General features: G+C 38.5%; 1 protein-coding gene across 3 annotated transcripts in view; it reads right to left on the bottom strand.

Moving 5' to 3' along the window:
* inpp4b (inositol polyphosphate-4-phosphatase type II B) overlaps nucleotides 1-26,946 on the bottom strand; it is a 235,419-nt gene extending 208,473 nt beyond the window's left edge. For 2 of the 3 annotated variants that reach the window (XM_046835884.1, XM_046835892.1), the window contains exons 1-2: nucleotides 26,596-26,946; nucleotides 18,463-18,528 (exon numbers count right to left, since the gene is read on the bottom strand). In XM_046835884.1, the coding sequence (XP_046691840.1) occupies nucleotides 18,463-18,528; nucleotides 26,596-26,644 (115 nt within the window). In that variant the 5' untranslated portion in view covers nucleotides 26,645-26,946. The remainder of the gene's footprint in view (nucleotides 1-18,462; nucleotides 18,529-26,595) is intronic. The other variant, XM_046835901.1, reaches the window with a different exon arrangement.
* Between the last annotated feature and the right edge of the window lie 477 nt (nucleotides 26,947-27,423).

Here is a 27,423-nt window from a genome sequence, read left to right as displayed (position 1 = left end):
ACAATTAAACACAATTACGCCGAACGTGATTCACAATTACCATAACAATCTCCCACTTGGAACAATAATGTCTGTCGAGCCATGGGGCTGCAATTACGCTTTACTGTTTATTTTTTATGACTGGAATATAAAGCGGCGTTCAGCAAAGACATGAATTCTATTTCGTTATTAGTTTAATACAATGGCGCTCAATGGCCTCAAAATGAATTTAAATCCCATTAAAGAAAAGGCGAGGAGACATGAGGTTGCTATGGGAGACAAATAATGCTCCTTGGCTGATGGTTATTCATTGCAATAATTATATTAGCACTTCAATTCGTTTGACAACACTATTTGCATCCACTTTTGCAACACCTGTGTCTCCACCGTGTTTATGAAACAAAAAGAAAAAGGGCCAGGCACCTTTTTTTTGGAGCTTGTTTAAGACATTTATGACACCCCTTCCTGTCTCAAAGCAAGAGGGGACAGGTTTTAGGGTTGCACATTAAAGCATATGGTGTTTTGCATTAGTACTACCCTTAATAATGACTTCAATGATGTCTCTATTAAGGGTTTAAAAAAAAAAAACCTGGAGCAAAAATTCAGATACCAAAAGGCTGTTATTTTAGGCTGCACTTCCCCATGGTAAAGTCCAGCCACATGGATAATGGAGAAATTATGCACTTAGGCATTTTTCATCATCAAATATAAGCACATAATACCAGTGGATTGCAGGAATCAAAAGCGTATATTTAAACCTTAAAAATATATTAGGGATGTAAATCTCAGGCTCTAATTAGATGCATTAGTGAAAATTGTTACACCTCTACTAAACGTGCACGAACATTGGACTGCTTTGAAATCGGTCTTAGAAAGCACTAATGAAAAATCCTTATTCATTGTACTGGATTCATGCCTTAGGCAATTAAAAAAGAAGCTCAAGGCTAACAAAGAAAATGCTTGACAAAACGTTTTCATGTATCATATGTCTAAGTTCAAATACAATTGGAAACTCATTCTCACATGCAATGAATAACACAGATGTCTACGGTAAACAGTTTATTTTTCTATCCCTTACTAGAACAGGTAGCAGTGCAAAATAAACATACAGAAGCAGTGGCTTCTTTTGCAAGCCGGTTTTCATAATATACAATTAAAAAAGCCATGAAGCATAATTGGCACAAGCGATACCCAATAAAGCAACCTTATGAATTTTTGTGGCTTTAGAATTTTTTTTTACTGAAATTCTTAGTGGCAAGGGTTTAATAAAACCACCCCAAGAGTGTTAGTGGGTGCAGGTTATGTCAATGCTTTTAATGCTGAAGCTACAGCACCTCAGAGCTGTCATTAAACTGCTTGAATCGTCAAGTGCTAAAATAAATCACAGGATTGCTCTAAATTTGCTCGAACGTAGTCAGCTGCCTTGCTGTGCCAAACACTTTTGCTAATAGCGCTGCTAGTTAGAGAGAAATGCCGGGGGGGGAGGAAGAGTCTTGCGATTTCTCATATCACTGTAAGGGAGCCAATCAGCCAATCATGTGTCATTTCACAACTGCACAATGAAATGGTAACACATTTTTATGTCACTAAAGAACGCAAGACAGTTATAACTGGATAGTGGTTTAGTGTTGCAGGCTCTATAAAATTAACAAATAAATAAATAAACAAACAAACAAACAAACAAGATTGGACAAAAGTGCAAGGTCAGTGACTAAATGGAGTCCGCAGGGGTTAATGGCGTGAGGACGTAAGCTTGTTAGCAAAAGCAATGGACCTGTTTGGTACTGCGAGCTATGCTTATCCAAGGAAGTAAAAAAAAAAATAAATACAAATAAAAAAACGCAGCTCTGAATATCTAAAGCAGAATGAACGAAATTAGCAACCACAAGAGTTCTCAGCAAACTGTTTAAAATGTTTTTTTTGGTGGGTAAGTCATATTTGTACCCTGCAAACATCAATTCCTGTTCACTTCACAGTAGCGGTGGGCAAAAATATCCCAATTTCACACTTTGACTATTAGTGTGCAGTCTTCTGGCAGATGCTTTTGTGACTCATGGAATGTGAAGGCACAGCAATACAACGCTCCATGGACTCATAACCTTCAACACTAGAAACTATAGCAGGTATGTACAAAAGGTACAACAAAAGGACAAAATCAAACCCAGCAAAATGACAAAACCTATATGTTCATACGACTAAAAAGTAGGGTTGATCCTGAATAGTCAAAGATTCTGTGCTTTGATTAGAGCGGCACGATTCAACTAACAATCTCATAGTCCGATCTTTGCAGAGGTGTTATGAAACAAGAATCATGCCATTTTGGTTATATGGGGGTGCTCAATGTCACAAAGAACTACCGGTTTTCTCCAAATAAGTTAATATACAGCCTATTATATTAATAATAATGCTGTAAATAAAAAAGTGAAAAGAAAGAAGCTTTTTATTTAATCCATTGCTAAACATTAACACCTGAGAACAATGGGATATTGACGCAGCGCTGATGACTAAGGAGTTAATAAGTATTTGAAATATAAAAATAAATCCAGAAAACTCAGATTGAATTTTTCACTTTCCAGGAGTATCTTAGGGGCAGGGATTTAAATGTTCAGCAATGTCTGGGAGATTCTGTAATGGTATATATATTGGTTTAATTGAATTCTGTTCATTCATTTTTGATCACTTTTTCGGTGCATTGATGTTGCGCTGTGTTCAGAGCGCGCTCGCTCGGCAATTTAGTCGATTTAATTTGATTTGCTGACGTGAAATGCGAATCCTGTCTGCAGTGTGGCCTTTATGCACTTATTTAGTTGTTTTTTGTCTTAAATGCTTTTATGTGTTGGCTTTAACATGTTATGAGGACCTGTTTTAGGAAAACCTGGTGGACTTTTTCCACTGCTCATGGACCAAAGTAGATGTTCACTGAAGGTGAAATAATACTCAGCCTAAAAACAAGAACAGAATGAACCTTACTAGATAACCAAACAACTCTCTCTTCAGTCCCACATTATAAAACTGACAACCATCCCAGGATAAAGTTTACTTTACTGATGAGTGATGAATTTAAGCAGTAAATGCATTACTCATATACAGTATTACAGGATACGAGCGCTCATGTTAATCAACGAGGAGTGTAGACGAGTGGAAGTAGTGATTTGTGATAGAAGAGTATCTGCAAGAAAGAAGGTTTATAGGACTGTGGCGATGTTGTATGGTTTAGAGACAGTGGAATTGACCTTGAGAGCTGAGATTTCCACTGGGATTGATGATGATGGACAGGATTAGAAATGAAGAGAGGCCCGATTAAGATGGTTTGGACATGTGCAGAGGAGGGACATGGGGTATATCGGTAGGAGAATGCTGAGGATGGAGCCACCAGGTAGGAGGAAAAGAGGAAGGCCAAGGAGGAGGTTTATGGATGTGGTGAGGGAAGACATGCAGGTAGTTGGTTTGAAAAAGGCAGATGTAGAGGACAGGGGGGTATGGAGACGGACGATCCGCTGTGGTGACCCCTAATGGGACAAGCCGAAAGAGGAAAAAGAAGAAGACAGGAATGAGTGATACTTATTTGTTTTTAAGTGAAAAACAATGTAAATTATGGCAGCATTCCTTATTAAAACTACAAATAGATTAGAAAACTCTACATTAAGCCACCGATGGATTATGCGTTGAAAGTTGATCATTTATTTTACATCTGGGTTGTTCAAGAGAACTATAAACCCAAATAACTCAATAATAAGATAAACTAGAAATTGTAAATATTTGACATTTTAACCAAAACAAATTGTTTTTGAGCAATTATTTCATCATTAGTTTTTCATTTTCAGAACAAAAACAAATGCAACATACACAGACCTATTAAAATCCAAGTCTTTCCTAAATTTGATATAAAAAACACAGGACCTTTCCCCAGGTTAATATTTCAAATACAACCCGAAGTACAACTGATAATTAATAATACTGATAAAAAAAAATTTTTGTTGATTGGCTGCTATAGGAGGAATATGTTGGCCATCCATTAGAAAGGCATTATTGCATTCAAGCCTTGACTCTGTATGCGTGCGGCTCAGCACGACTAGACCTGCTCACGGTAAATCATCAGGGCATCCCTCTGTTGGAGAAAAGCTTCTAATAATTCTTTAAACATATTTACTACCTTTAATGTGACAGATATACTGTAGCTCCTCTAATTATAAAGAAAAGAGATACATTCTTTAATGCAGTTCATCTTCAATAACCTGAGAGATAAATTACCAAAATGTTACACTATGTCCAAAAGTGATTACACTAAACCCTGTGAGCACAAGACTATTATTCATGCTTCCAATTGGCAATAAAATTAAACAATCCTATTCAAAGCTTTTATGAGGGTCATTAGCTTAAATATGACCTTCCTCTAAAAATCTCAAAAGCACTATTTTTTCCAGAATAATTCCAAAAGCTGGGTAAAAATTCACTCCATCAGGTAAACTATTTCCCTGATCTGATTCATATCATTAGCAGAGTTGATCCAGGTGTGTTCGATCACAGAAGTTCGGTTCATCGTTCAGATTATCATTAAGACATTAGATAGTTTAATCAGTTGTTCATGGAAAAAAAATGAATTTGTATCGGCCAGTTGGTTTACAACAGCAGACTTGGAAATCTGGGATTAGAGAGAATCAAACAGAGGCTTTTTTCAATACATTTGCTGTAAGCTTTAACCAGAGAAGACTCTTGCAGAGAAATACACAACGCGTATCCAACATTACAAATGATACAGAAAAACTGCCATTCCAATATAAATGCTTTGATTATTGTAATGATCACACTGTATAGCATTAGCAGATTTTGTGTGTATTTCTGGCCAAAAGCAGATTTCTTTCTTCTGTTTTAAAAAATATTTTTAATATTAAATATATTTGGCAACAATCAACATTTTATTAAACGTTTTTTGAGAACGGTTTCTTTTATTAATTTTTTACAACAGAAAAAATTTACTAATAATTCAGAATATGAGCTTAATCAATATCACTAGAGCTGCAGTAAAAAAAATATGTAAATTAAAATAAAAAATATGTAAATAGTCTTTTATTTAATAATAAGAATTGGTTCTCAATGTTAAATCTACCGACTGTAGATCTCTTAGTGGACAGCAACGTCCCCAGAAACACATAAATAGCTGATCTGCGGTTGGTTATTATGAGAAAAGCAGTTATATTTGTTTGATTTTAGTTACTAGGGTTAGGGTTAGGTTTAGGTGCAGCACAGAAATCATTGATTACATAAATAAATGCCAGTTGAGGTTGTGCACAAAAATAACAAGACAAACCTGTGTCTGTGTGGTCAATGATGCACCCTGAGGTTAAACAATCATGTGCCATATTAACTGTGGTTTATATGTGAAAGGAGGATTAGTTGGGGGCGAAAAAGGGAATCATTCTTTGCAGTTACTTAGCAACAAGTGCAACTAATAAAGGCCCTCACCTGCTAATCGGCAGACAATTCGGGTCTTGGAAACACTAACAGGCCCTGAGATCAAGACTTGGCCACTGGCTGCTACAAAATTTCACTCTGAAATAAAATATTCATCTACTGCCATTTTTCAGGCCTTGACCTGCTGCTCTATGCATACATTAGTAAATGCATAAATGTATCTATTTGAGGGGTCGTGTTCCTGATCTCACGGTGAGACGCATAATCTTATTGCTGAGACTGCAGGTTAAGAATCCAAAAAAGATTCGCCTCAGGAGGATTTCAAAGTAGCCATTTGCATATCAATTGCTAGAAATGGAAGATTTTTGCACTAGGAGATAAGATTTCTTACTGAACTCACTCGGAGGCAGAAGGTGGACGTACAAACAGAGTATGTTTATTTTTGCCCTTTCATAAAGTCTAAAAACCAGTTAACATCACAGGGTGAGATGATTTTATATACAAATCGCTCATTTTTTACTCCCACAGCTACAAGTGCTCATATGACAATACATCCTCTATATAACTAAGAAGAAGTAAATAGATCTGATTGTACGCTTTACCGTTTCGCCACGGAGTCTGCTGCAAATGCAACTAGCAAATTGCACCACTGCTGTTTACCCTGAAATCAAAACGCAGTGTTTTATTTTGCATTTACAAGCCTCTGCTTCATCACCCCCCACCTTAGCTTCTTACTATAACTACAGTCTATTACATATAGAGTTCTTTCTCCATTAAAGATCCCGAATCCAGTGCCTCGCTTAATTCCTTAGCATTTCACAATTCATTAAATCTGATTATATTTCAGTTTTAAGTGTTCTATAAAGGTCATCAAACTCAATTTCTTCCACCGACATGTGCTTTTCTCCACTTTGCTGCATTTCTGACAGTCACTGTAAGACCTTCTCTATGACTTCATTAATCTAAAGCAACCTCTATATTCTTCTCACGGTCATTATAGATCTAATTCTGGAAGCATCAAGTTCCTGATCTCACAGGAGTGAGCTAGTCCATGGCAGGTCTCCATGCACACACACATCCACACATTCATTTGCATTGGTGAACTTGAACAAAGTAAATGTAATTTTCTGTGAAAGGCTCATTTGAAAGACATATTTTATAAAGCTAGAGATGCTGTATGTATCTTATGGCTATGATTAGCCAAGGAGTTTGATGGTTCTTGGTTATGAGAGTTTGATAAATTATGCACAATGACGTATCTAATTGTGCAATCAATGCATTTTGAGTTATATTTCTACATTAAATAGAGCTCTCAGAAAAGCATCTAAATTCGTGGACTGCTCTGAGAATATGTTCTTACTCATCCAGTAGCTGAAGCAGAGAGGAGCTTTTCAAAGCTGAAACTAATCAATGAGGGAGACGTTGGGTCATGTCGTGGTTCACCCAGGGCTTCATTCAAGCTAGAAACACCATTGCCATTTGGTGTATCTACTTAACACCAACATACAGTTCAGAATCAGGTCAACAGCAAGCAGAACATTTTGAGAGGAATGAATGATGGAAGAAATTGTTGACTCTAACTTGCCACATCACCTTTTGAAAAGAAGGTTTTGTTCTCATGATAATTTATTAGTTATCAGTGTTTGACTCATTAATATCATTCTGTGCTTAAAGTAACTTTAGAGTCACATAAACTGAGTTGATTAAGCAAAGAGTCTTGTGTAAAGATAATAGGAATATTGTAGCCACATTAAATCATAGTACTTGGATACTTCAATACATTTGGCAAAATACTTTTGTACTTGTACTAAAGTGGAAGTTTAAAGGTAGTTTACATTTACTGGAGTCATATTTTATCTACTGTATCTCTACATGCTTTGTGTACTTCGTCCACCACTATTCATTTGTAGCCAGAGGTGATTAATGGACTCATAACCTTCTGGCACTGTTTTTGAAAACCGGTGAAAACCAGACAGCCAGGAAGCTGTTGATATCAACAGTATGTGAGTGACACTAAATGATTTTCAAGCCGGTTTACGCAGCAATTTAAAAACTCTCTTTCCTCCGCTATGGATTTTTACACTACATTTTGCATCCCCAAAGCCACCAGCAATGTCAATGCACACACATCCATCATACACACTCTTCATCCCTCTCCTGTCTGGCAAAAGGTACCGAAGTATTTGGGTACTCACAACCAGACTGTGTAACATTCCCCTCCCCAAGCAATTAGATTCCTCAACACAAAGAGACTGGACTGACTACACACTTAATGATCACCGTCCTTGGATCACTGCAGGAAAACTGCTTCTTACTTCAAAATATTTAGAGTATTTATTAATTAATTGACAATGGCATGTGTACTTCTTTCCGCATCCCCACACGCTTTGAGTTGTGGTCGGCATTACAATGGAATTGACTGTACTATTGTTTTTATTGGATTGTGTCGTTTGCACACATGCACTTTATGTAGTTCTTTGTGTAGGTCTGATTAACATATGGCGGAAATTGCAATAAAACTCCATTTGAGTAGCACAGTTGTAAACTAATGAATGTACCAAGTAGCTCGAAACAAACAATCATTTCGCCCATTGGTTACGAGTCTCTAAAGATAATGTATTTATTTACTTACGATCCACTAAAATGAGCGTATTCAGAGAACCTACACTCCAGCAAAACAAGCTTTCTCACCAGGGTTTTCTTCAAACAAATAAGTGTTCTGAATTAATGAATGAACACAAACATCCATGTACACATTCTACATAACAGCTCAGATGCCTTGGCAACAAAATCATTAACTGAATAGGCCCAAAGGAGTAGAAGTGCTGCACTTATGCCACTATTATAATGAGAAAAATAGATTGTATGTTTAGAAACACAATATGCAGTTGACTAATGGAAATTATGTAGTTTAAACGGAGGTGGAAAAAAAAAACAGAGCATAAACCATAAACTTTAAGCCGATCCTGTATTCCTGCTAGAACTGTAAACATTTTCCGCCATTTAAATGTGTGACAGCCTTAAAAAACCCTTCGACTTCAAAACTGTGACATTCTTCACCACTTACCACAGCCAAAGCTTTAGTGTGTTACATTCAGACCTTCGATAAACACTGAAAAAAAGGTAAATAAAATCTTCTCCCATGGAAGATTTCATTTTAAATACAGTGCAGGACTATAATGGTTATTTAGAGGAACCTTATCTTATAACAAGCTAAAATGACTAGTTTTGCTTTCACTATAGAACATGTCTATCTAGTAACCTGATCATGACATTCACTTTGAGTAATCACACTAGAAATCTTAGAGATTTGTAGACACCCTTTTTTTTGGGGCCATAAGGACCAAACGTGAAGAAAAGTTAATTATTAGATAGAAGATAGATAGATAGATAGATCGATAGATAGATAGATAGATAGATAGATAGATAGATAGATAGATAGATAGATAGATAGATAGATAGATAGATAGATAGATAGATAGATAGATAGATAGATAGATAGATAGATAGATGATAGATAGATAGATTCGAAACATTCAAAACACACTACAAGAATTCAGTCACAGCAAAAAGTGATTTCCAAAACTACTACACATTAGATAGCAAGTTGTATGAATCGTTGTTTTTTCCTTTTTTGATTAAAGGATCAGCTACAAGTTTGCTAGGAGAGGCTGCTATTATCAACCATTGTGACAATCAATCATTATGGTTTGACTGACACGATTGACATCTTGTGGTAAAAGTATACATACCTCTTACTTAACAAGCAAATAAAGTGCAGCCTAAAAAAAAGTGAAATTAAAATTAATGGATTAAATGTAACTAAATATATTGGTCAGAACCACATTTACATTAGTACAGTTGTCTGGGTCGGGCTCTAGTACACTAGTACAGTTACTGTACTAGTACTAGTACAGTTATCTGGATCGGCTCTGGGTTACTATTTGGAAAGGTGGGGTTTTTAGCCACAGTATCACCAAGCTGCCACTCTTGGGCCCTGGGGCAAGGCTCTTAACCCCTCCAAGGGCGCTGTATCATGGCAGATCCTGCGCTCTGACCATAGCTTCCTAATATCACTGGGATATACGAAGAAAATTTCACTTTGCTCTAAGGAACATGACAAATATAAAAGCACTTTAAATGCAAAAATGTGTAAACACAGACAGGAATAAACAGATATGTGAGCAGACTGTTAGGTCAGAAGGGCAGATTTGTATATTTTTTCTTGTCATGGGATTTTTATAGCGATAACCATGAGATAAATGATTGATATGGTTGATGCAAAGTCTACATTTAGACATGTTTGATGAAAGTGTTTAGTTTTTTTAGACACAGTGTTTTAAACTGCTTCAGGACCCCTAAGTTGATCCTTGTGCATGAGTATTGACCAACATTTTGCTTAAAATAACTGAGGGGCTTACATCCTGGCTTTCTTTTCTAAAAGCACGCAGATGAACACTCACTATATGGACAAAAAATGTGTGACTGGATTGTGATTAAGATTTGTTCTCATTCATCCATGAAGGTGTTAGTAAAGTCAGGTAGTGATGTAGGTGAGGTGAGGAGGCCTGGGGTGCAGTCAGTGTTCCAATTCATCACAAAGGTTTCAATAGGATTGAGAACTCTATAGCAGGCCACTCAAGTTCTTCCACTCTACCCAATTGTAAGGCATGTGTCCCAGTGTTTTGTCCAGTGTATTGAAGACAAGAACCTTTTGAAACTATTTTCCTCCACCGCATTTGAGTGATTTTATTCTTTCAAGTGAAATATTAGATTTTCAATCGAACATATATAAGATTTAAATATTACTGTGAAAAGCCTTATTAGCATGGCCTAAAATCTGAGTGTATTTAGAAACAATCTGATCTATTACATCTCCGAGGAGAATAGCTGTACGACTGTCAACTTCTCAAGCAGAAATGACAGCAAATGTGATGAGCCTCACAGGACCACCTGTACATAAGGAAGATCATTTTATTCAGAATAAGATTTTTCTCTCACTTACATATGCATGCACACGGAGTAATTCTTTCTATAGATGCTATTCACCTTAAAATAGCTTCCTACATTTGGTTACAAAAATATTTTTCATAGCGACACAAAGACTGTTTTTGACAAGCATTTGCCATGCAAAGGTAAATCCCCAACCCTAAATAAATGCAAACATGCTGTTTACTGCTCATTCGAACAAATGTCATTATGCAGCTTTACAGCTGATACTTTATTACTCCGGAGCTAAAATATAAAGCATCCACTTAATGGCAGGAATAAGAGGCTATGTCTCTCTGGGGGGTGTTTCCTGAACAGTGATGTGTTGGTTAGCACTGAACCAGCTCACTGCAATGGATCTTATGGCTCATCACACAGGGAACAGACTGTCAGAATTTCTCCACACCAGGAGGCTAACCTTGTGCACAGGCAACATAAATTTTGGCAGTAAAGTATGCTATAAAATACACACAACTCATTCACAACTATATTTACCAGCTCCTCTTCCCTCTCACTTCCACACTTCTTAATGAGTTCATTTTCTCTAATAGCAGCTGTGACAGTTATATTTATATTCATGTGACATATTAATGTTCAAATACTTTATAGTTTCTATAGTAACAAACACTTGGAATTGAATGATGAATGCTCCAAATGAACAAATATTGTCTAAGAAAACCAGGTGTAATTTTTGGTATGTCAGTGATTTGTGGTTTTGCACTTAATATGTAGCATGATCATTCTTTCTTGTTTGTTTAATCAAGCTCACAAAAATAACAATAAAAATGTTGAAGTGGAGAATTATTTATAGCTGCTATAATCTTCTTTTGGCTGCTCCCATTAGGGGTCTCCACAGCGGATCATCCGTCTCCATACCCCCCTGTCCTCTACATCTGCCTCTTTCAAACCAACTACCTGCATGTCCTCCTCACCACATCCATGAACCTCCTCCTTGGCCTTCCTCTTTTCCTCCTACCTGGTGGCTCCATCCTCAGCATTCTTATACCAATATAACTCATGTCCCTCCTCTGCACATGTCCAAACCATCTTAATCTCCCTCATCGTGTCTTCAAAACGTCCTACATGCGCTGTCCCTCTAATAAACTCATTTCTAAACCTGTCCATCCTTTGTTAACTTTATTTAGTTTAGGCAAAATAACTTTTTCAAAAAGTTCTTCACTAGCTTAAGATTTCTTTCTGTCCTTGTGATCCAGTTCATCACAGAGCAGTTCAATAGGATTTAGGTGAAGTGACTGGGCAGGCCATTCCGTGGTAGCTAACACTCCACCCGACTGTTTGGTATTTACATTTACAGAGCTTGGACGTACGCTTCAGGTCATTGTCTTGTATGGTGTAGTGGGTTCCAGGTATCTGCAGTCCAGACAGAATTCTCTAAATTCCCAAACATTCCCTGGTCCAGAACAACCCCAAACCATTGAGCTTCCACCTCCATGTTTCACTGTGTGGGGTGAGGCAGCCTGTTAACATCTTCTCTCCTGTTTTACATAAGTTCATCTGTTAGAGCCAAAAGCAGCTAGTTTGGACTCATCTGTTCTCAGAACTTTCTTCAGTCATTCACTGTCCAATTCTTGTGTGTTTGTCTTTTACCTAGTTTGCTGCATATAAACAAAAGGAGCATGCAGTAAAATACTAGGTGTTTCCAAACTTATGATGAAACTTGAAAAATTTGAGAATTTGGTTCTCAACGGCATACATTCCTCATAAACCTTGAAACAATTACCCTGAGAAACATTTATGGTTTAGGAAAAGTCTGAGCATATTGGTTTAATGTATTCAGTCCATTTACTCCTAATTATAAAAAATCTTTTATATGATTTCTTAAAGAGAGTTTCTCAGAATCAGAATCTTTCTCAATCCACTATATCAATTTACTTTTTTACAAGCTGCCATAAAAATGTATCTTTGTTGTTTCACTCATCAAATTACATATGACCCAAATATAGAGATTTAAAGGAATAACCACCTCAAAAACACCTCAAATTCATTTGAATCGCTTGCCAGTATGAGGTTTATATCTGACACTCCCAGAAGCACAAATGAATTTATATATGAGAAGTTAGGACAGATAAGATTACATGAGATTATGTATATTTTCAACATGACAATCAGTTTGAACAATTAAACAAGGAACAGGAGAGAAACTAGAGACAAGTTCATGATCTCATCAGATAATGAACACGACTTCAGCTTCATTGCCCAAAAACCTTATGCTCTCTAATTGACCAAAACAATATAAGCAATAATACAATAGTGTGGCACTGCCTGTCCCCCTACTGCTCACCCTAGAGCAACATAGCATAGGAAAAAATATTAGACAGTATTTCCAATACAATATCAAAACAGCAGAAGAATACAAAGCGACTTCATTGAAATCTTTTTGGCAACATCTGAAAGCACCTTTTCCCCCAAAATACATTTTGTAATATAATTTTTTCGATAAGGTTGAATGTATATGTATATACATTCTCAGCATTCTCCTACCGATATACCCCATGTCCCTCCTCTGCACATGTCCAAACCATCTCAATCCTGTCTCCCTCACCGTGTCTTCAAAAAGTCCTACATGCACTGTCCCTCTAATAAACTCGTTTCTAATCCTGTCCATCGTCGTCACTCCCAACGAAAACCTCAACATCTTCAGCTCTGCTACCTCCAGCTCCACCTCCTGTCTTTTATATATATAAACATTGTGTTTGCTGGTGCATTTCTTAACCAATCCACATATTGGAGGCTATTACCCTTCTGTCTACTGTTGATTTAAGAGCTTTTCCACTTCATAAGCAAATTAAATTTACATTTGATTTAAATTTCATTTTGCAAAACACTGATGAAATGAAAAAAAGACTTGCATTGTTTATCACTGTCAGTACTACGTTGAAAATCCAATCCACAATATGAATTTCTTCATATTTTATGCATGTTTATTTCTACCAAAACGTCTTAGAGCAGATGTATTGCTATATTATTGTATGCACGATTAAATCAAGTACGGCCAGAATCAGAAGTTTTCGCACTTGCAAGATGTTCAGCATTTAACTAACATTCCTCAAAATGTCTTTAGTGGAAAAGACCATGTGATAGGGCTAATGGAAAGACAACTACTGAGAAGATAAAGTGGAAAAAAAAGAAAAGAGCTTTAAACTGAAAATATAACTTAATAGTCTACAAGAATATTTTAAAAAATTAGCCCTGTTCTAAAGACAGCTATAAACCACAAATCATGATTTATTAGAATGAATTATTAGAATGTCTGAAGAATGACAGAAACTACACAGTCTTATCCCCTACTTCAGCTAAAACAGCCAGAATCAATTGAGTGGTTAGCAAGAAGACAGGCCTTTAATGAAATGTTGGGTTTCTCATTGACTGAAAGCAGTGCAATGCAGATGCATTCGAATCATTTGCTATTTGGTTTGTATTACAATACATATAAACAAACATTTTTTTTGTTAGATAGCTAGAGAGATAATCCTTAAGTAATGGAGAGTGTGTTAGAGAAGTGAAGAAAAGAGTGCAGGCAGGGTGGAGTGGGTGGAGAAGAGTGATAGCAGGAGTGATTAATGATAGAAGAGTATCTGCAAGAGTGAAAGGGAAAGTTTATAGGACTGTGGTGAGACCTGCGATGTTGTATGGTTTAGAGACAGTGGTATTGAGTAAAAGACAGGAGGTGGAGCTGGAGGTAGCAGAGCTGAAGATGTTGAGGTTTTCGTTGGGAGTGATGAAGTTGGACAGGATTAGAAAGGAGTTTATTAGGGGACATTGTATGTAGGACGTTTTGGAGAAAAGGTGAGGGAGGTGATATTGAGATGGTTTGGACATGTGCAGAGGAGGGACATGGGGTATATCGGGAGGAGAATGCTGAGGATGGAGCCACCAGGAAGGAGGAAAAGAGGAAGACCAAAGAGGAGGTTTATAGGTGTGGTGAGGGAAGACATGCAGGTAGTTGGTTTGAAAGATGCAGATGTAGAGGACAGGGGGGGTATGGGGACGAATGATCCGCTGTGGCGACCCCTAATGAGAGAAGTGGAAAGAAGAAGAAAAAGAAGAAGCTAGAGAGATAATCCTACAGAAAGGCTGGTAGCCATGTAGGACTAAAATGCACACGTGGAAGTTGATTGCGCAGAAATACCTACACATATTTTTTTTTTACTTTGTTTACTGGTCCAAATCTTTGGAGCACATTATATTTCTGAATGGATATTCGATGCCACATGGATAAGGATGGATTCCCTTGTGAGTCTGGTTCCTCTCAAAGTTTCTTCCTCATGCCAGCTTAGGGAGTTTCTCCTTACTAGTGGCTCATTAGGGATACATTTTTAATTATAAGGAACAAACATACATTCTTTTATAACTGCTTTATCTCTGTAATGCTGCTTTAAGACATTGTCTATTGCATTGTTATACAAAAAAAAAAAAGATTATTTCTGCAATGCTACAGAACACAGCTCTGTCCATCATCTCATGACGGCACACATCCAAAAACCTGCCCAAACTTCACAGCATGATCACTTGGTGCAGTTCAGTTGAGTCAAATCAGTGAACTGTGCTGGAGTTTACCACCTTGCTCAGACTCTCTGGGACCAGGTGTGTTGGCTGCACTAACCTGCATGTGATTATTGTGTTTCCACCTGCACAAACAAACTTTCCTGTGGAAAAAAATAAACACAGCAGGGTTTCATTTAACCAGACAAGACATTGTCTATTGGAAAGCAGCCATAAAATGTGGACAATGGGGACAGCTCTTCAAAAGAAATTTACCAACATAGACAGACCACTATGCTTTTATAAAAAAACAGAATTCCCATTATTCAATCTGAAATGCTTTGCTTGTCCCCACCAAGGCGTCTCCAGTGTCCTCATTATCACTGGCACATAAATGAGTCTTCATTTCTTTAGTCTACTTTCACTACCAATCTTTGCAGCCTGACAAGCTCTAAGCTCTAAGAAGGAAGGAAGAAAAAAAAAAAACACACAAGACTTTTAAGCACTACACTGCAATTACAGAGTCCCCTACTCTTTTATCGATAGCCTTTTCCTCTGTGTGGGTTTCTATAGATCTCTGTACGCACTTTCTGTGCCTCTGAACATCTCAATTGATCGATGAGCAGCAATTAAAATTAGCAAGCGATCAGTGGAGAAGAGAGTTCAACTTATTTTTTTTTGCAAATGGTTTAACAAGAAAGAAAAAATAAAGAAATCCAGGAATGCTGGTGGATTGCATTCGATACAGATGGGTTTAAACAGCAGCCAAATAAATTGAGAATATGGCTGGATGTTTATGACCCAGAGCAACAGAAACAAAGCCATCTTTCTACTAAACAGACAAATGAGATCTCTAAAGCAGTCGAAAACACACTGTGAAACACTCCCACGTTAGAAAAAAACCTCCATTCAATAGAACACATTTCTTACCATCTGTGTTTTTCGGTGTTATTACTGGGGAAAGGAACCAGCAGAAATTCCCTGGGGGGCTTTGCACTACAGGGTGGTAAGGCAAAACAGACATTTTCTTATTTATTTTCTGCTGATCCATTTGTAACATGTGGTTAGTGAAGGCAGGATGAAAGAGCAAAGAGAAATCAATGTGCTTTTAGTCAAATGTGTTTTTAGAGCACATACAAACCACAAACTTGAAAGATCCGTAATCATAAGACGAAGAATACAGATAAGAGTCAAAAGCCAGGAAATGAGAGGGGTCATGTATGAAGAGGAGAGCTGATTCTTCAGATCCCTCCTTCTAGTGTGTTATATCGAACCCTGACACAGCAGGAATGAAAAAAATTTATAAAGATTTACTTTATGTTTTTCAGCAGAATCCTTCACCCTCCCTGACTGGAAGCTCTCATGTTTTCATAGATGAAAACTACACTAAGTTTGAGGTCACCTGATCATCATGCCCCATATGTTCCTTTTAAACATTCCATTCCAGATTTTATCCTCTTTGGCGGTTATAATAAGTCCTCTTATCTAGCTTGGCTGTGGTGATTCGTGCTCATTCAGCCACAAGAGCATTAGTGAGGACAGGTACTGGTATCAGGTGAGGTCTGGAGTGCAGTCTGTGTTCCAGTTCATATCTAAAGGGGATTGAGGTCAGGGTTCTGGGCAGGACAGATGTGTTCTTCTACTGCAACCTTGGCAAACCATGTCAAAGGCATTGTCATGTAGAACAGTTTTGGACCTTCTAAGTTTCAGTGAAGAAAAACTATAAAACCACAGCATAGAAAGACATTCTGTACAATAGTGGGCTTCTAACAATGTGAAGTATAATATAGGTGGGATTGTCAGCTGTCCACAAACATTAGACAACACAGTATAGCTATTGGTGGAAAATGGTAAATGATTGATATTGAGAAAATAGAGGTTGGGAACAAAAAGGTACCTTCTGAACTATACACTCAGACAAAGGGAAATCAATAACAGGACAAAAACGAAGGAAGGACTGAAATGAAAAAAAGAATCACATAATGCAAACTAAATAAAGTATGACAATAAAAACGGCCATTGTTTTGTACTTTTTATTGAACTTTTCCCTTTTGACTCCTAGCCTCTGTCCTGAAAGATTAAATGCATACAAACACACCAACCAGTCATCACTAACTCCATCTGCTGGCTTGGAGAATATGTAAATGAATATTTTATATATATGATCATTAAAAATACAGATACAGTGCCACTCATGCAATTTGATAATTTACTGGTGTAAAGATTGACCAAACACATATGTTAATGTACAGATGTTAAACTTTTTTTTATCGTCAATTAGCTTCAATAACTGCTTTACACACTTTTGTTCACAGTGTTTAAATATGGAATGGTAGCCATGTTGGTTCAGTATTCCTTTCACCCAAATGAGGATGGGTTCCCCTTTTGAGTCTGTTTCCTCTCAAGGTTTCTTCCTCATAACATCTAAGGGAGTTTTTCCTTGCCACAGTCACCATGGCTGCTCATCAGGGATAAATACACACCATTCACCTTCACTGTAAATTCTGTAAAGCTGCTTTGAGACAATGTCTGTTGTTAAAATTGCTATATAAATAAATGTGACTTGACTTGACTTTCACCTATAATAAGTCTCCAACCTTTCCTGCTCCAAAACAACCGTAAACCATTAAACTTCCACCTCCAAGTTTAACCGTGGGGATGGGACTGAAATCTGCTGAAATCGGATAGTGGTCATGCTTTCGAATTCTTCTGTTAAAGCCAAAATGGTCAAAGCCAAATCTGGACTCATCTGTCCACAGAACTTTCTTACAGTCATGTACTGTCCAATTCAAGCATTTTTGCCTTCCATCTACATTAGGTTGTTGCATAGAAGCAAAAAGAACATGCCTGTGTTTTTAAAACAATAAAAGATTAGGTGTTTCAAAACTTTTGACAGTCACTGTATGAAGATGAATTAATAGCAGTTAAGTGGTCTATAAAACCATACTGGTGCTGCAGTGCCTTTCAATTAATCCTACACTGTCACCGCTCCAGAAAAATAGAAATAAAGATGGCCATTTTTTCCTATTTTAGTCCACATGGCATTGTCCTTTTTAGTGAGAAACTGTACATTACAAATCCCCTCGGGGCATATCGGAAGATGAACAAAACACACATGTACATATACCTTAGTATAACTTTAAGATATGTGATGTCCTTGTGATTTTAAAACGCCTAAAAAAAAAACCTACGCGAACTATCAAACATTTATAAGCTTGGGAAAAAATAAAATACAGCAGAGCATTCAGAATTCCAAAAGCCCTTTGGCTTTGAAGGGATGATCGGTATGAAATAAAGGTCTTCATGGAAAAGGCTGCTGGATTTCTAGCTATGGCCTTATTTCCTGTGACCTTGTAGAATACGTTATGTCTGGTGTGTAGAGCAGCTTTCCCACAGGGCCGTGTAACTGATTCCAGCACTGGTAATTTCCCCAAATCAGGATCACTCAAACTGATGGATGGCAAATTCATTATTCACTATGCAGCCTGACAAATTTCACATTTATCTTTTTTTTTTGTTTTTTGTTTAAACTTTCCTACCATATCCATGCATATTAGAGAACACATCTGTATTACTTACCTAGGCAAAACTCCATGTGCGGGACTCTGGGGACACTAAGGATCAAACCAGGATGTGACGGACAGGCTGGAGGAAAAGGAAATAGAGAGAGAAAGCAATTTAATTCTCCACCATATTTAAATCACTGGATAACATTTGTGTATTACCACTTTTACATTTAGACATAAACTATCATAGACACAAAGTTGACAGAATAAGAAATAATTTTTAGTGTTAAGTCTAATGGAAAAGAAAACATGGACTGTTCCTGTCTCTGGAGAGCAGTGTAAGAAAACTCTGGTGCATCCGTGTTGTCTGTTTAAAGCGCCAGACATAAAGCCTCCAAACCCAGGATGACTGATGGTGACAGCCATTTCAGATTATGCAAACTGACTGTGATCCATTTCTCCAATGGCGGAACGTGTCAGAGCGACAGAACTTGCACATCCATCGCCATGAGTGGCTTTCCTGACAGACACCTAAGCGAGGCCAGCTCTGCGCACACCATCTGCTACCAGTCATGGCCTACCAAGGCCCAAAGCTCAGGGGCCATAATCAGTGAGTGAAAGCGAGAGAGAGAGAGAGAGAGAGAGAGAGAGAGAGAGAGAGAGAGGAAAGAGAAATAGAGAGAGAAAGAAAGAAACACTGGAAAGCCTCCCACTAATCCACTAAGCTCATCATATCGCACAGGAAGTCCGAATTACATCTCTTCTCATAGTCTGGGGACAGAATACACGCTCTTCACAATACCATGCATGATGAAAGATCTAGCTGATTGCACAGAGCTGATTGCCAGTGTCACGTTCTGTTCCCTCGGCACCACTGAGGAAGTGCAATCGCATGTGAAGTACAGCTGTGTGTAAGTGTGTATTGAGGAGTTGTAGTTGTTGTGGTTCTTATTAGAAAATATTTGTGGAATTGCTCAGTAGAGATTTGAGGTGGCACTTGTACACTCAGTTCTCCAGAACAGTGGGGAGAATTTAGAGAGATTGTGTTTTAACCTCGTCACCTGGCTGGTCCTGCTGCATCGCTGCAGACTTTCACTATACCTGTTTATAGTCATTAGAAAGCTGCAAATAAAACGTCTAACATCCTCCGTAATTCCCCCTCTGTCTCTGTATGCTCCAACACCTTCCAGTTTAACACATCCTTATTTGCTCCACAATGCTTTTCACCCGGTCCCCAAATGCTCCAAATACTGTCCCCACCCTGTCCCGACATGTTCCAACACCATCCCTGCCATTTCTATGTGCATCAGCATGGTCCCCACATGCTCCTAAATCATTTCCACTTTGTCTTTTTGGCCCAAATGCACCAGCCTGTCTCAGATTGCTTCATTATCATCCCTACCAAGTCTGTATTTGTTCCAACATCATCTCCAACTTGCCTCCACCTGCTTCAACAGCCTTCACACGATCCCCACCTTGTCTCCACATGTGTCCCTTTTCAATCCAGTGCTGTCCATAACCCATTCTCACATGCTTTTCTATGTTATAAGCCATTCAACTGAACTTTGGTAGAGACGAATACTTGAAGTATAAATGACACTCTACCTGATCACCTGATGCCATCAAAAACTCAAGTACTGCAGTAAGGGCTCTGGGCCTTTAACACTCATGCATCATTAATGCAAGTTTTTAAAAAAAGGGGCTTTACATGGCTTTTTTTGGGATAGAGACTGATTGTAGCTGATTAGGTGGTGATTGTGGTTGATTATCAGTAGATTACTAGCCAATCAGGTCATTGTCTAAAACAAGACGGGTCAGTGAGTGTAGCGATAAAGTCCATGATGATGCATCGCCGCTCCTAATGACGATCCTCCTGAGAGTGCATCTCGGGCCAGAGATGCTTTGTGAGAAATTACTTGGCACGGCGTGCACAAACACAAACACGTATGCGCAATCATTACACCCATCATAACTCCCACAGGGCAGGCTCATGGCCACCTGGGCCTGACTTACTATGGTGCACCCACTTTGTTAAGAAGTCCATAAAGTGACCTTACTAGCAGTCCTGTGTGATTAACAAGCACCCACAGTGGCCCACACAGCTGTATTTATAACCCATATTCATTGATAAAGTACTGCCGTACACACACTTACACACACACACACACAGCTGACTCGTACTCGCGTAACTGTACGTGCCGGCAATGCAGCCTTTCTTTTGGATCAGCACCTGTCAGAGGTTCATTCTTTATTTACTATCTCCTTTTATCAGATAGCAAAAGGCTGCAGGTGAAAATGACAGAAAGAGACAGACATGGGAAGACTAATAGAAAGAAAGACAGATGTGTCTTAATGTTCCTCTTCCCCTGGGCAAAACAGTGGTAATGGATATAATGATGTAATGAACATGGTGGGTTTTGGCTTGCTGCCTCATACACCGCCTTTCTCATTTGTGTGCATGTGTAATGAACATTTTATCACACACCTACTTTATTTTTCCTGTGTGCAAATGTACAGTTGGAGACTATAGCTCTTTTTTCTAAAATATCCCATTTTTATCCATGATTTCTCTATTGTCCTACAATACAGCCAATATATAATGAGATGACAGCTGCTGGATTCATACATTTTGGCTGGTGTTCTGTTTCTCATCCCAGCACTGAAAAATAAAGTTTTTTTTATTTATTTTTTATAGCAATAACATTGCACCTGTTACACTCATACCAGAGCAACACACACTGCAGGCTTATTTACTGTTCTGCAATTGCATATGTACAGGCACTGAGTCAAGGCATATGAGCAAATCGTCATAGGTAATGCCTTTATTATAAACTGAGCGTGTACACTAGGGGTCAGTGTTGCATGTAGCACATTAGATTTAGCAGAAAAGAGTAAGTGATAAAAAGCTGCTACAACGTATTACTAGAGTAATCATAAACAGATGGCAATACTGGAGTAACTTTGCTCTGAAAAGTGCTGATCTTACATCAATTATAACCCAAGACAGCACTTGCCTACATGTCTGAAGCAGTTTCACTGATCTGTATTTATCAACATCAAGCGGTTCAAAGTGCTTCGTTTAATGTTTTAATCCATAATTCTAGAAATCACAGTATGATTTATGTATTTATGTATGCAAATTTCTGGGTGCAGTAGGAGAAATGTTACTGTTTACACTTATTTGAAAATTTTGTTAGTCTGATACCCTTGACAAAAAACAACTCAATGCATTGTTACGAAGTGGTATCAAAAGTTTAAAGACTATCTGGTGCTATTCTGACGATGTGTGTTATCACCTTTGCGAGTTCACCATGGACACCAAGTTATAACAACGAGCAAATGTGAAAGTCTGCATGAAACTGGGCAAATCTGCAACAGACGTTTGACATTACATACAGTATGTTCGAAATGCAACGATGCTGAAATTAGTAGTTTGAGGTGTTTTGAGAGGCACGCACGCTTCAAGAGCAGAAGAACACCACTGAAAGATGATGAGGGGGGTTGAGAAGACCTTTTATTGAGCTTAACTGCCGGAAAATGTCAAAACCATTAGGCAACTTGTGCATAATGATCGTCGGAGAACAATCCACATGCTTTCACGTCCGCATCCACCCTACTAACCAAATTTGCCTCTTTCGGACTTCGCCCTTTTCTCAAAGATGAAGATCCACCAAGGTCACCATTTTTACACCTTTTGGAGAGCCAGCACAAATTGCAGAAGGTGCTTGACACGATTCGAAAAGAAGATTTTCAGGACACATTCTAAAAGTGGCAGGAGCCTTGTATTGTGGTGCAGGGGGACTATTCGGAAGGTGATAGTGTGTAAACGTTGATAAATAAAGTACTTTCTTTTGAACAGAGCTAGACTCGAAACCTTTTGATACCACCACTTAGATTGCTTCTAGTCACATAACCCCAAGTTTCCTAGCTAACCCCAACTGGATCCAAGCTGGGCAAAGAGTATGTTTCATGTGGTAGTCAGCTTTAACTCCAGCAGCTCCTCAATTTTATTGATTTGATAAATCCTGAATGTTCTGTCTTTTTGTTCAGTCATCCTTTGAATTAGACAAGTGCTGCCTTCTCCAACAGTTCATTCAGTTTTGAGTCTTGCCATTTTTGAAGAACACTAAACAAAGCAAAATTACTCTTTACGATTGAGTTTACAGGTGTTGCAGATTTCAGCTTTATTGTTGCAGTGGATTACCCCCCAAATAAGGTGTTCAGTGATGGTCCTATACCAGTAGTAGTCCTATTTCAGTAATATAAAAAAAATAATAGAGTGCACAGCAAAGTTGCCTATAGATATTAAGTGTACACGGACAAATATGGACAGCATTTTTGCTAAAACTCAATGGTGACTCAAACCCTCAAAACTGTTTCAACTACTATGAAATTCAATCCATGTTCTTCACCAAATTTCTGTCAAGTCTCTGGCATGGCTCAACTTGACCCACCATTACTCAGGAGGCAAGAAAGTCCTACAGTACATCAAAGCTCTGAGGATTTTGGCACCCAGGTGTTGGAATTAACATCTCTTGGCTGTCTGAACAGCTGAGTCACTAAGTCCTCAAATGAAGACAGAAGAGCTGAGCCATCTCTACACCAAACACTTAAATGAGCAGTAAAAACATCCTCACTATCAAGGTTGTAGCTTGGTGGTATTCTTAGATCCTGACCTATTTGTACTAGCATGAGAATGTTTTTGATGTAGAATACAATGCAATTATCTAAGCGGCCCTGGGAACGTATGCCAGAAAGCCAAATGACAATAATTGCTTGAGAATCTAAAATCCACATTTCTTATACGTTCTGATACGCCATGTATTAATTATATTTTCAGTACTTTGTACCGTCTCGGTTACTAAAGCTCACTATATTTATACACACAAAATATTTTAGTATATGTTCCCAAGGGACAAAAGGATAAAAATTAAACTTGGATATATTTTAGAGTAGCCAATGTGCAGCTTGTATAACAGTACAGATTAACTGTTCTCTAAAAATAACTCAACATATAGACATTATTGTCTAAACTAACTAAAGTGAGTACACCCTAAGTAAACATGTTAGGACCGTGACCAAAGTGTCAGTATTTTGTGTGAACACCATTGATATCCAGCACTACCTTAATTCTCCTTAGTGTGGAATTCACCAGAGCTGCACAGGTTGTTGCTGGGATCCTTTTTCACTCCTCCATAATGACATCAAAGAACTGCTGAATGTTAGACACATGGTGCTTCACCACCTTCAGCTTGAGGAGCCCCACAGGTGCTCAATTGGGTTCAGGTCTGGAGACATACTTGGCCATTCCATCACCTTCTGCTTCCTCAGAAAGGCAGTTGGAATTTTGGTGGTGTTTGGGGTTTTTCATGTTGGAAAACTGCCCAGTTTCTAAAGGGAGGACGTCATGTTCTGATTCAAATTGTCACAGTACATGTTGAGATCCCCTTAATGAACTGCAGCTCCACAGTACCAGCAGCACTCATGCAGCCCCAGACCATGATGCTGCCACCACCTTGTTTCTCTTTAGGCAAAACTATTTTCTTTGTTCTCTTCACCAGGGCATCATCACACATGCTGAACACCATCTGAGTCACACAAGTTTATCTTGTCTCATTAGACCACAGGACATGGTTCCTGTAATTTATCCTCTTAGACAGGTTGTCTTCAGCAAACTGTTTGCAGGTTTTCTTGTGAGCCAGCTACAGAAGAGGCTTTCTTCTGGGACGACAGCCATGCAACCGACTTGTTGCAGTGTGCAACGTATAGTTTGAGCACTGACAAGCAGACCTTCAGCTTTTGCAACCTCTAAAGCAATGCTGCAGCAACTCTGTTTTTGAAGCAGCTTCTGCACCTGACGTACTGCAGGAGGACTCAACTTCTTCGATGGATGCTTGCGAGGCCTTTTCTGACTGGAACCCGTCTTGGAAAACCTCTGTATGACCCTGACCACTGTACTGTAACTCAGTTTCAGGGTGATACCAATCTTCTTATAGCTTATCCATCTTTGTAAAGAACAATAATTCTAGGGCTGTCAATTGATTAAAATATTTCATAGCAAATTATTTCTTGATTTTCATGAGTTAACTTGTGATCTTGTGATTAATTGCAACTTAATCACACAATTTTATTTGTTCTAAATGTAACTTGAATTAATACTTTTCAGGTTTTTAGTACTCTAATCAACATGGGCATGGACAAAAATGGATGCTTTATGCAAATGTATAATTATTATTAGTGAAACCAAACTCAAAATAGAGCAAGAAGACAAAATATTTGTTTATAATAATAATAATAATATGTTTTAAAGTAATTATGGTCTTTTAAATTATGTTAATAATCAGGACACCAAACGCCAATAAAGAAGAAGAAGAATCATGGTGGATTTTGGCGCTTGATTTGAAGCTTGGCACATTAGTAAAACATAATTTTTAGTTTTTAGTGATTCAAAATTTGTTAGATTCAATTTTTTTTATATCTGAGTAATATATATATATATATATATATATATACACACACATACACACACATATAGAGAGAGCGAGAGAGAGTGAGAGGGGCATGAATACAGAATAAATGAAATCTTTTTGCCTGCAGCCTGAGAGCGATCCTTCTGCCTAACTTGGGAGGAGGGATGGAAGGTGCTTTGGGGGTGGAACACAACACACCGTTCCTGCATGTGATTCTTCTGAATGCAAACATCAGTTCATCATCCTCGTCATGAATACAGATTCCGTTATGGCAGACAGACTCCACAAGGAATCTCATATTTATTGTCTCCAATTTTCTTACTTTCACGAAAGTCATTTACTTCTAAAGGACTTGAGAAGAGAAGATAAGAGAAGCCTCGTCTTGCATTTCGTCTCTCAGGACATCATGATTTGTCTTAACATCTCCATGAACTACGTGATTCAATAACACCACGTTTCCAGGTAACACCGTGTGCCATTACTTAGTGGCTGTTAACAAGACAGCGACTCGCTGTACCTGGCACTGAGGGAAGTTAAACATGGAGGTTTTTTTTTTTGCTATTAGCTTTTAAAGAATTGTTCAAACACACACTTTAGGGACGATTTAAAGTTCATGCGAATAAAAAAAATTAAATCCTGAGCGTCAATGCTGCTGCAGGTGCTGCATGTAAATGATACCAATATTCCAGGTGACTCTGGTCAGGTGAGTGATGTTTGTTCTAATGTTGTATCTTGAGAAATTTTTCTAGGTCACCTGAGCTCCCACTGCTGGTGCAAATAGATTACTGTCAGCTGTCTTCTGTCTCTGCTCTGTCAACAAGGAAAGCTAAACCAAGGCAGGAAATACGCAGCTGTCAGCGATTCTTCCGAATCAGTCTTTGTGCGTGGTAAATTGTGCAAAAGCACACGGAAGTGGTTATCATTACCACTTCAGTACTGCCTGAACTAGCGATTACACTAAAGCACTTTGGGATGTCACATTAATGTCCTCCTCTGGGGATGGAGTCAGAAGGCACATCTTGGTGAAAGTGGAAACACAAATATGACATATGAGCACACATTTTTTAAATTTAATTATACAACTCAGTAAAGTCAGAAACCTTTGTCAGGAAATTTAACATACAAGATCGAATAAACTGATAAATAAATAAACACTGTACAACACTTAATATGAAAATATCCAATAAAGCTGTAAAGGTAAAGATTTGAATTCTACCAGATCTCCACAAACAGAACTGCTTTTCCAATTCTGCCTCTGTTATAAAAACCTGGAAAGCTTTTAATAGCTAATAAACTTATCTAAACCTCAAACCTCCTTTTCCTCTAAGGCACTTTTGGTTTACTTAAGATTCTGGTGCGTTTTGGAAACTGCATCGTATGTCCTGGGTAGAACTAGACCTACGCAGCCTCGATCGGTGTCACTCACTTCACCTGAAAATCTTGCTAGCGTTCTGCACATCCTCTCCTTCTGACCACACTTTGCCGACGCAAAGTAAACTAGGCAAGAAATAACATTCAAATGTGTACGAGAGATGCGAGGAAGAACGCCGACAGAGGAAAAGAGAAAGAGGTTGAAGGAGAAACGGAGAAAGATGCGCAGAGAGCAAGAAACGTACGAGTACGTGGGTGTGTTTGTGTGTGTGTGAAAGAGAGAGAAAGAGAGAGAAAGAAAGATCCACGGAGAATAAAGCAAGGACATTCGGTAAAAGCGGTAGATAAGCCAGTAGATGACTCACCAGCTGCTGTGGCTCCTCTTCCCAGACTGTCTGCCTCAATCGCTGCCATCCCACAATTCCTTACGAATCCAATCCAGCGTTACAGTGCTGCCCAGAATTCCCAGTGCACTGAAGAAACAGTGCACAGACTAAAGAGCTTGAGTTAAAGAATTCCCTCTGCCAGCATGGAGCGACGTGGAGGAATATGGATGCACTGAGGGAGGGGTCCTGGAGTGAAGGGGGGAAAGAACAGTGACGATGGAGAGAAGAAGGAGATGAGCTTGAGGAGAATTGGTGTTATGTACGCTGCACAGCCCTATCCATCAATCTCCTTCCCGTCAGTGAGACAGCCAGCGTACACTGCACCGACTCGCTCCCTCTCTACCATCCCTCTGTCTGCTTCTGCTCTCTCTCTCTCTCTCTCTCTCTCACTCTCTTTCCCTCGGTCTGCACTCTCTCTCTCTCTTTCTCTCTCCTTTTCTCCTTCTCCTCCCCAGACTTCTTTCCTTTCCTTTCCTTTCCTTTCCTTTCCTTTCCTTTCCTTTCCTTTCCTTTCCTTTCCTTTCCTCTCTTTTCCTTTCCTTTCCTTTCCTTTCCTTTCCTTTCCTTTCCTTTCCTTTCCTTTCCTATTTAATTTCTATTCTCAAAAAAAGGAATGATTAGTCAAAGCCGAACTCTATGTAGACAATCTTCACCACAGCAGGTGAGCTGGAAAGCCTACTGAGAAACTTGGGAGAAAATGCAGTATAAAGAAAAAGAAAAACGTAATAAACACACACACACGCACACACACACACACACACACACACACACACACACACACACACACAAAAGACACGCAGTGCAAAA

This window comes from Silurus meridionalis, chromosome 2 (genome assembly GCF_014805685.1).
Source record: "Silurus meridionalis isolate SWU-2019-XX chromosome 2, ASM1480568v1, whole genome shotgun sequence".
In the NCBI taxonomy this organism is placed as follows: Eukaryota; Metazoa; Chordata; class Actinopteri; order Siluriformes; family Siluridae; genus Silurus; species Silurus meridionalis.
This window is presented reverse-complemented; position numbering and strand designations above follow the sequence as displayed.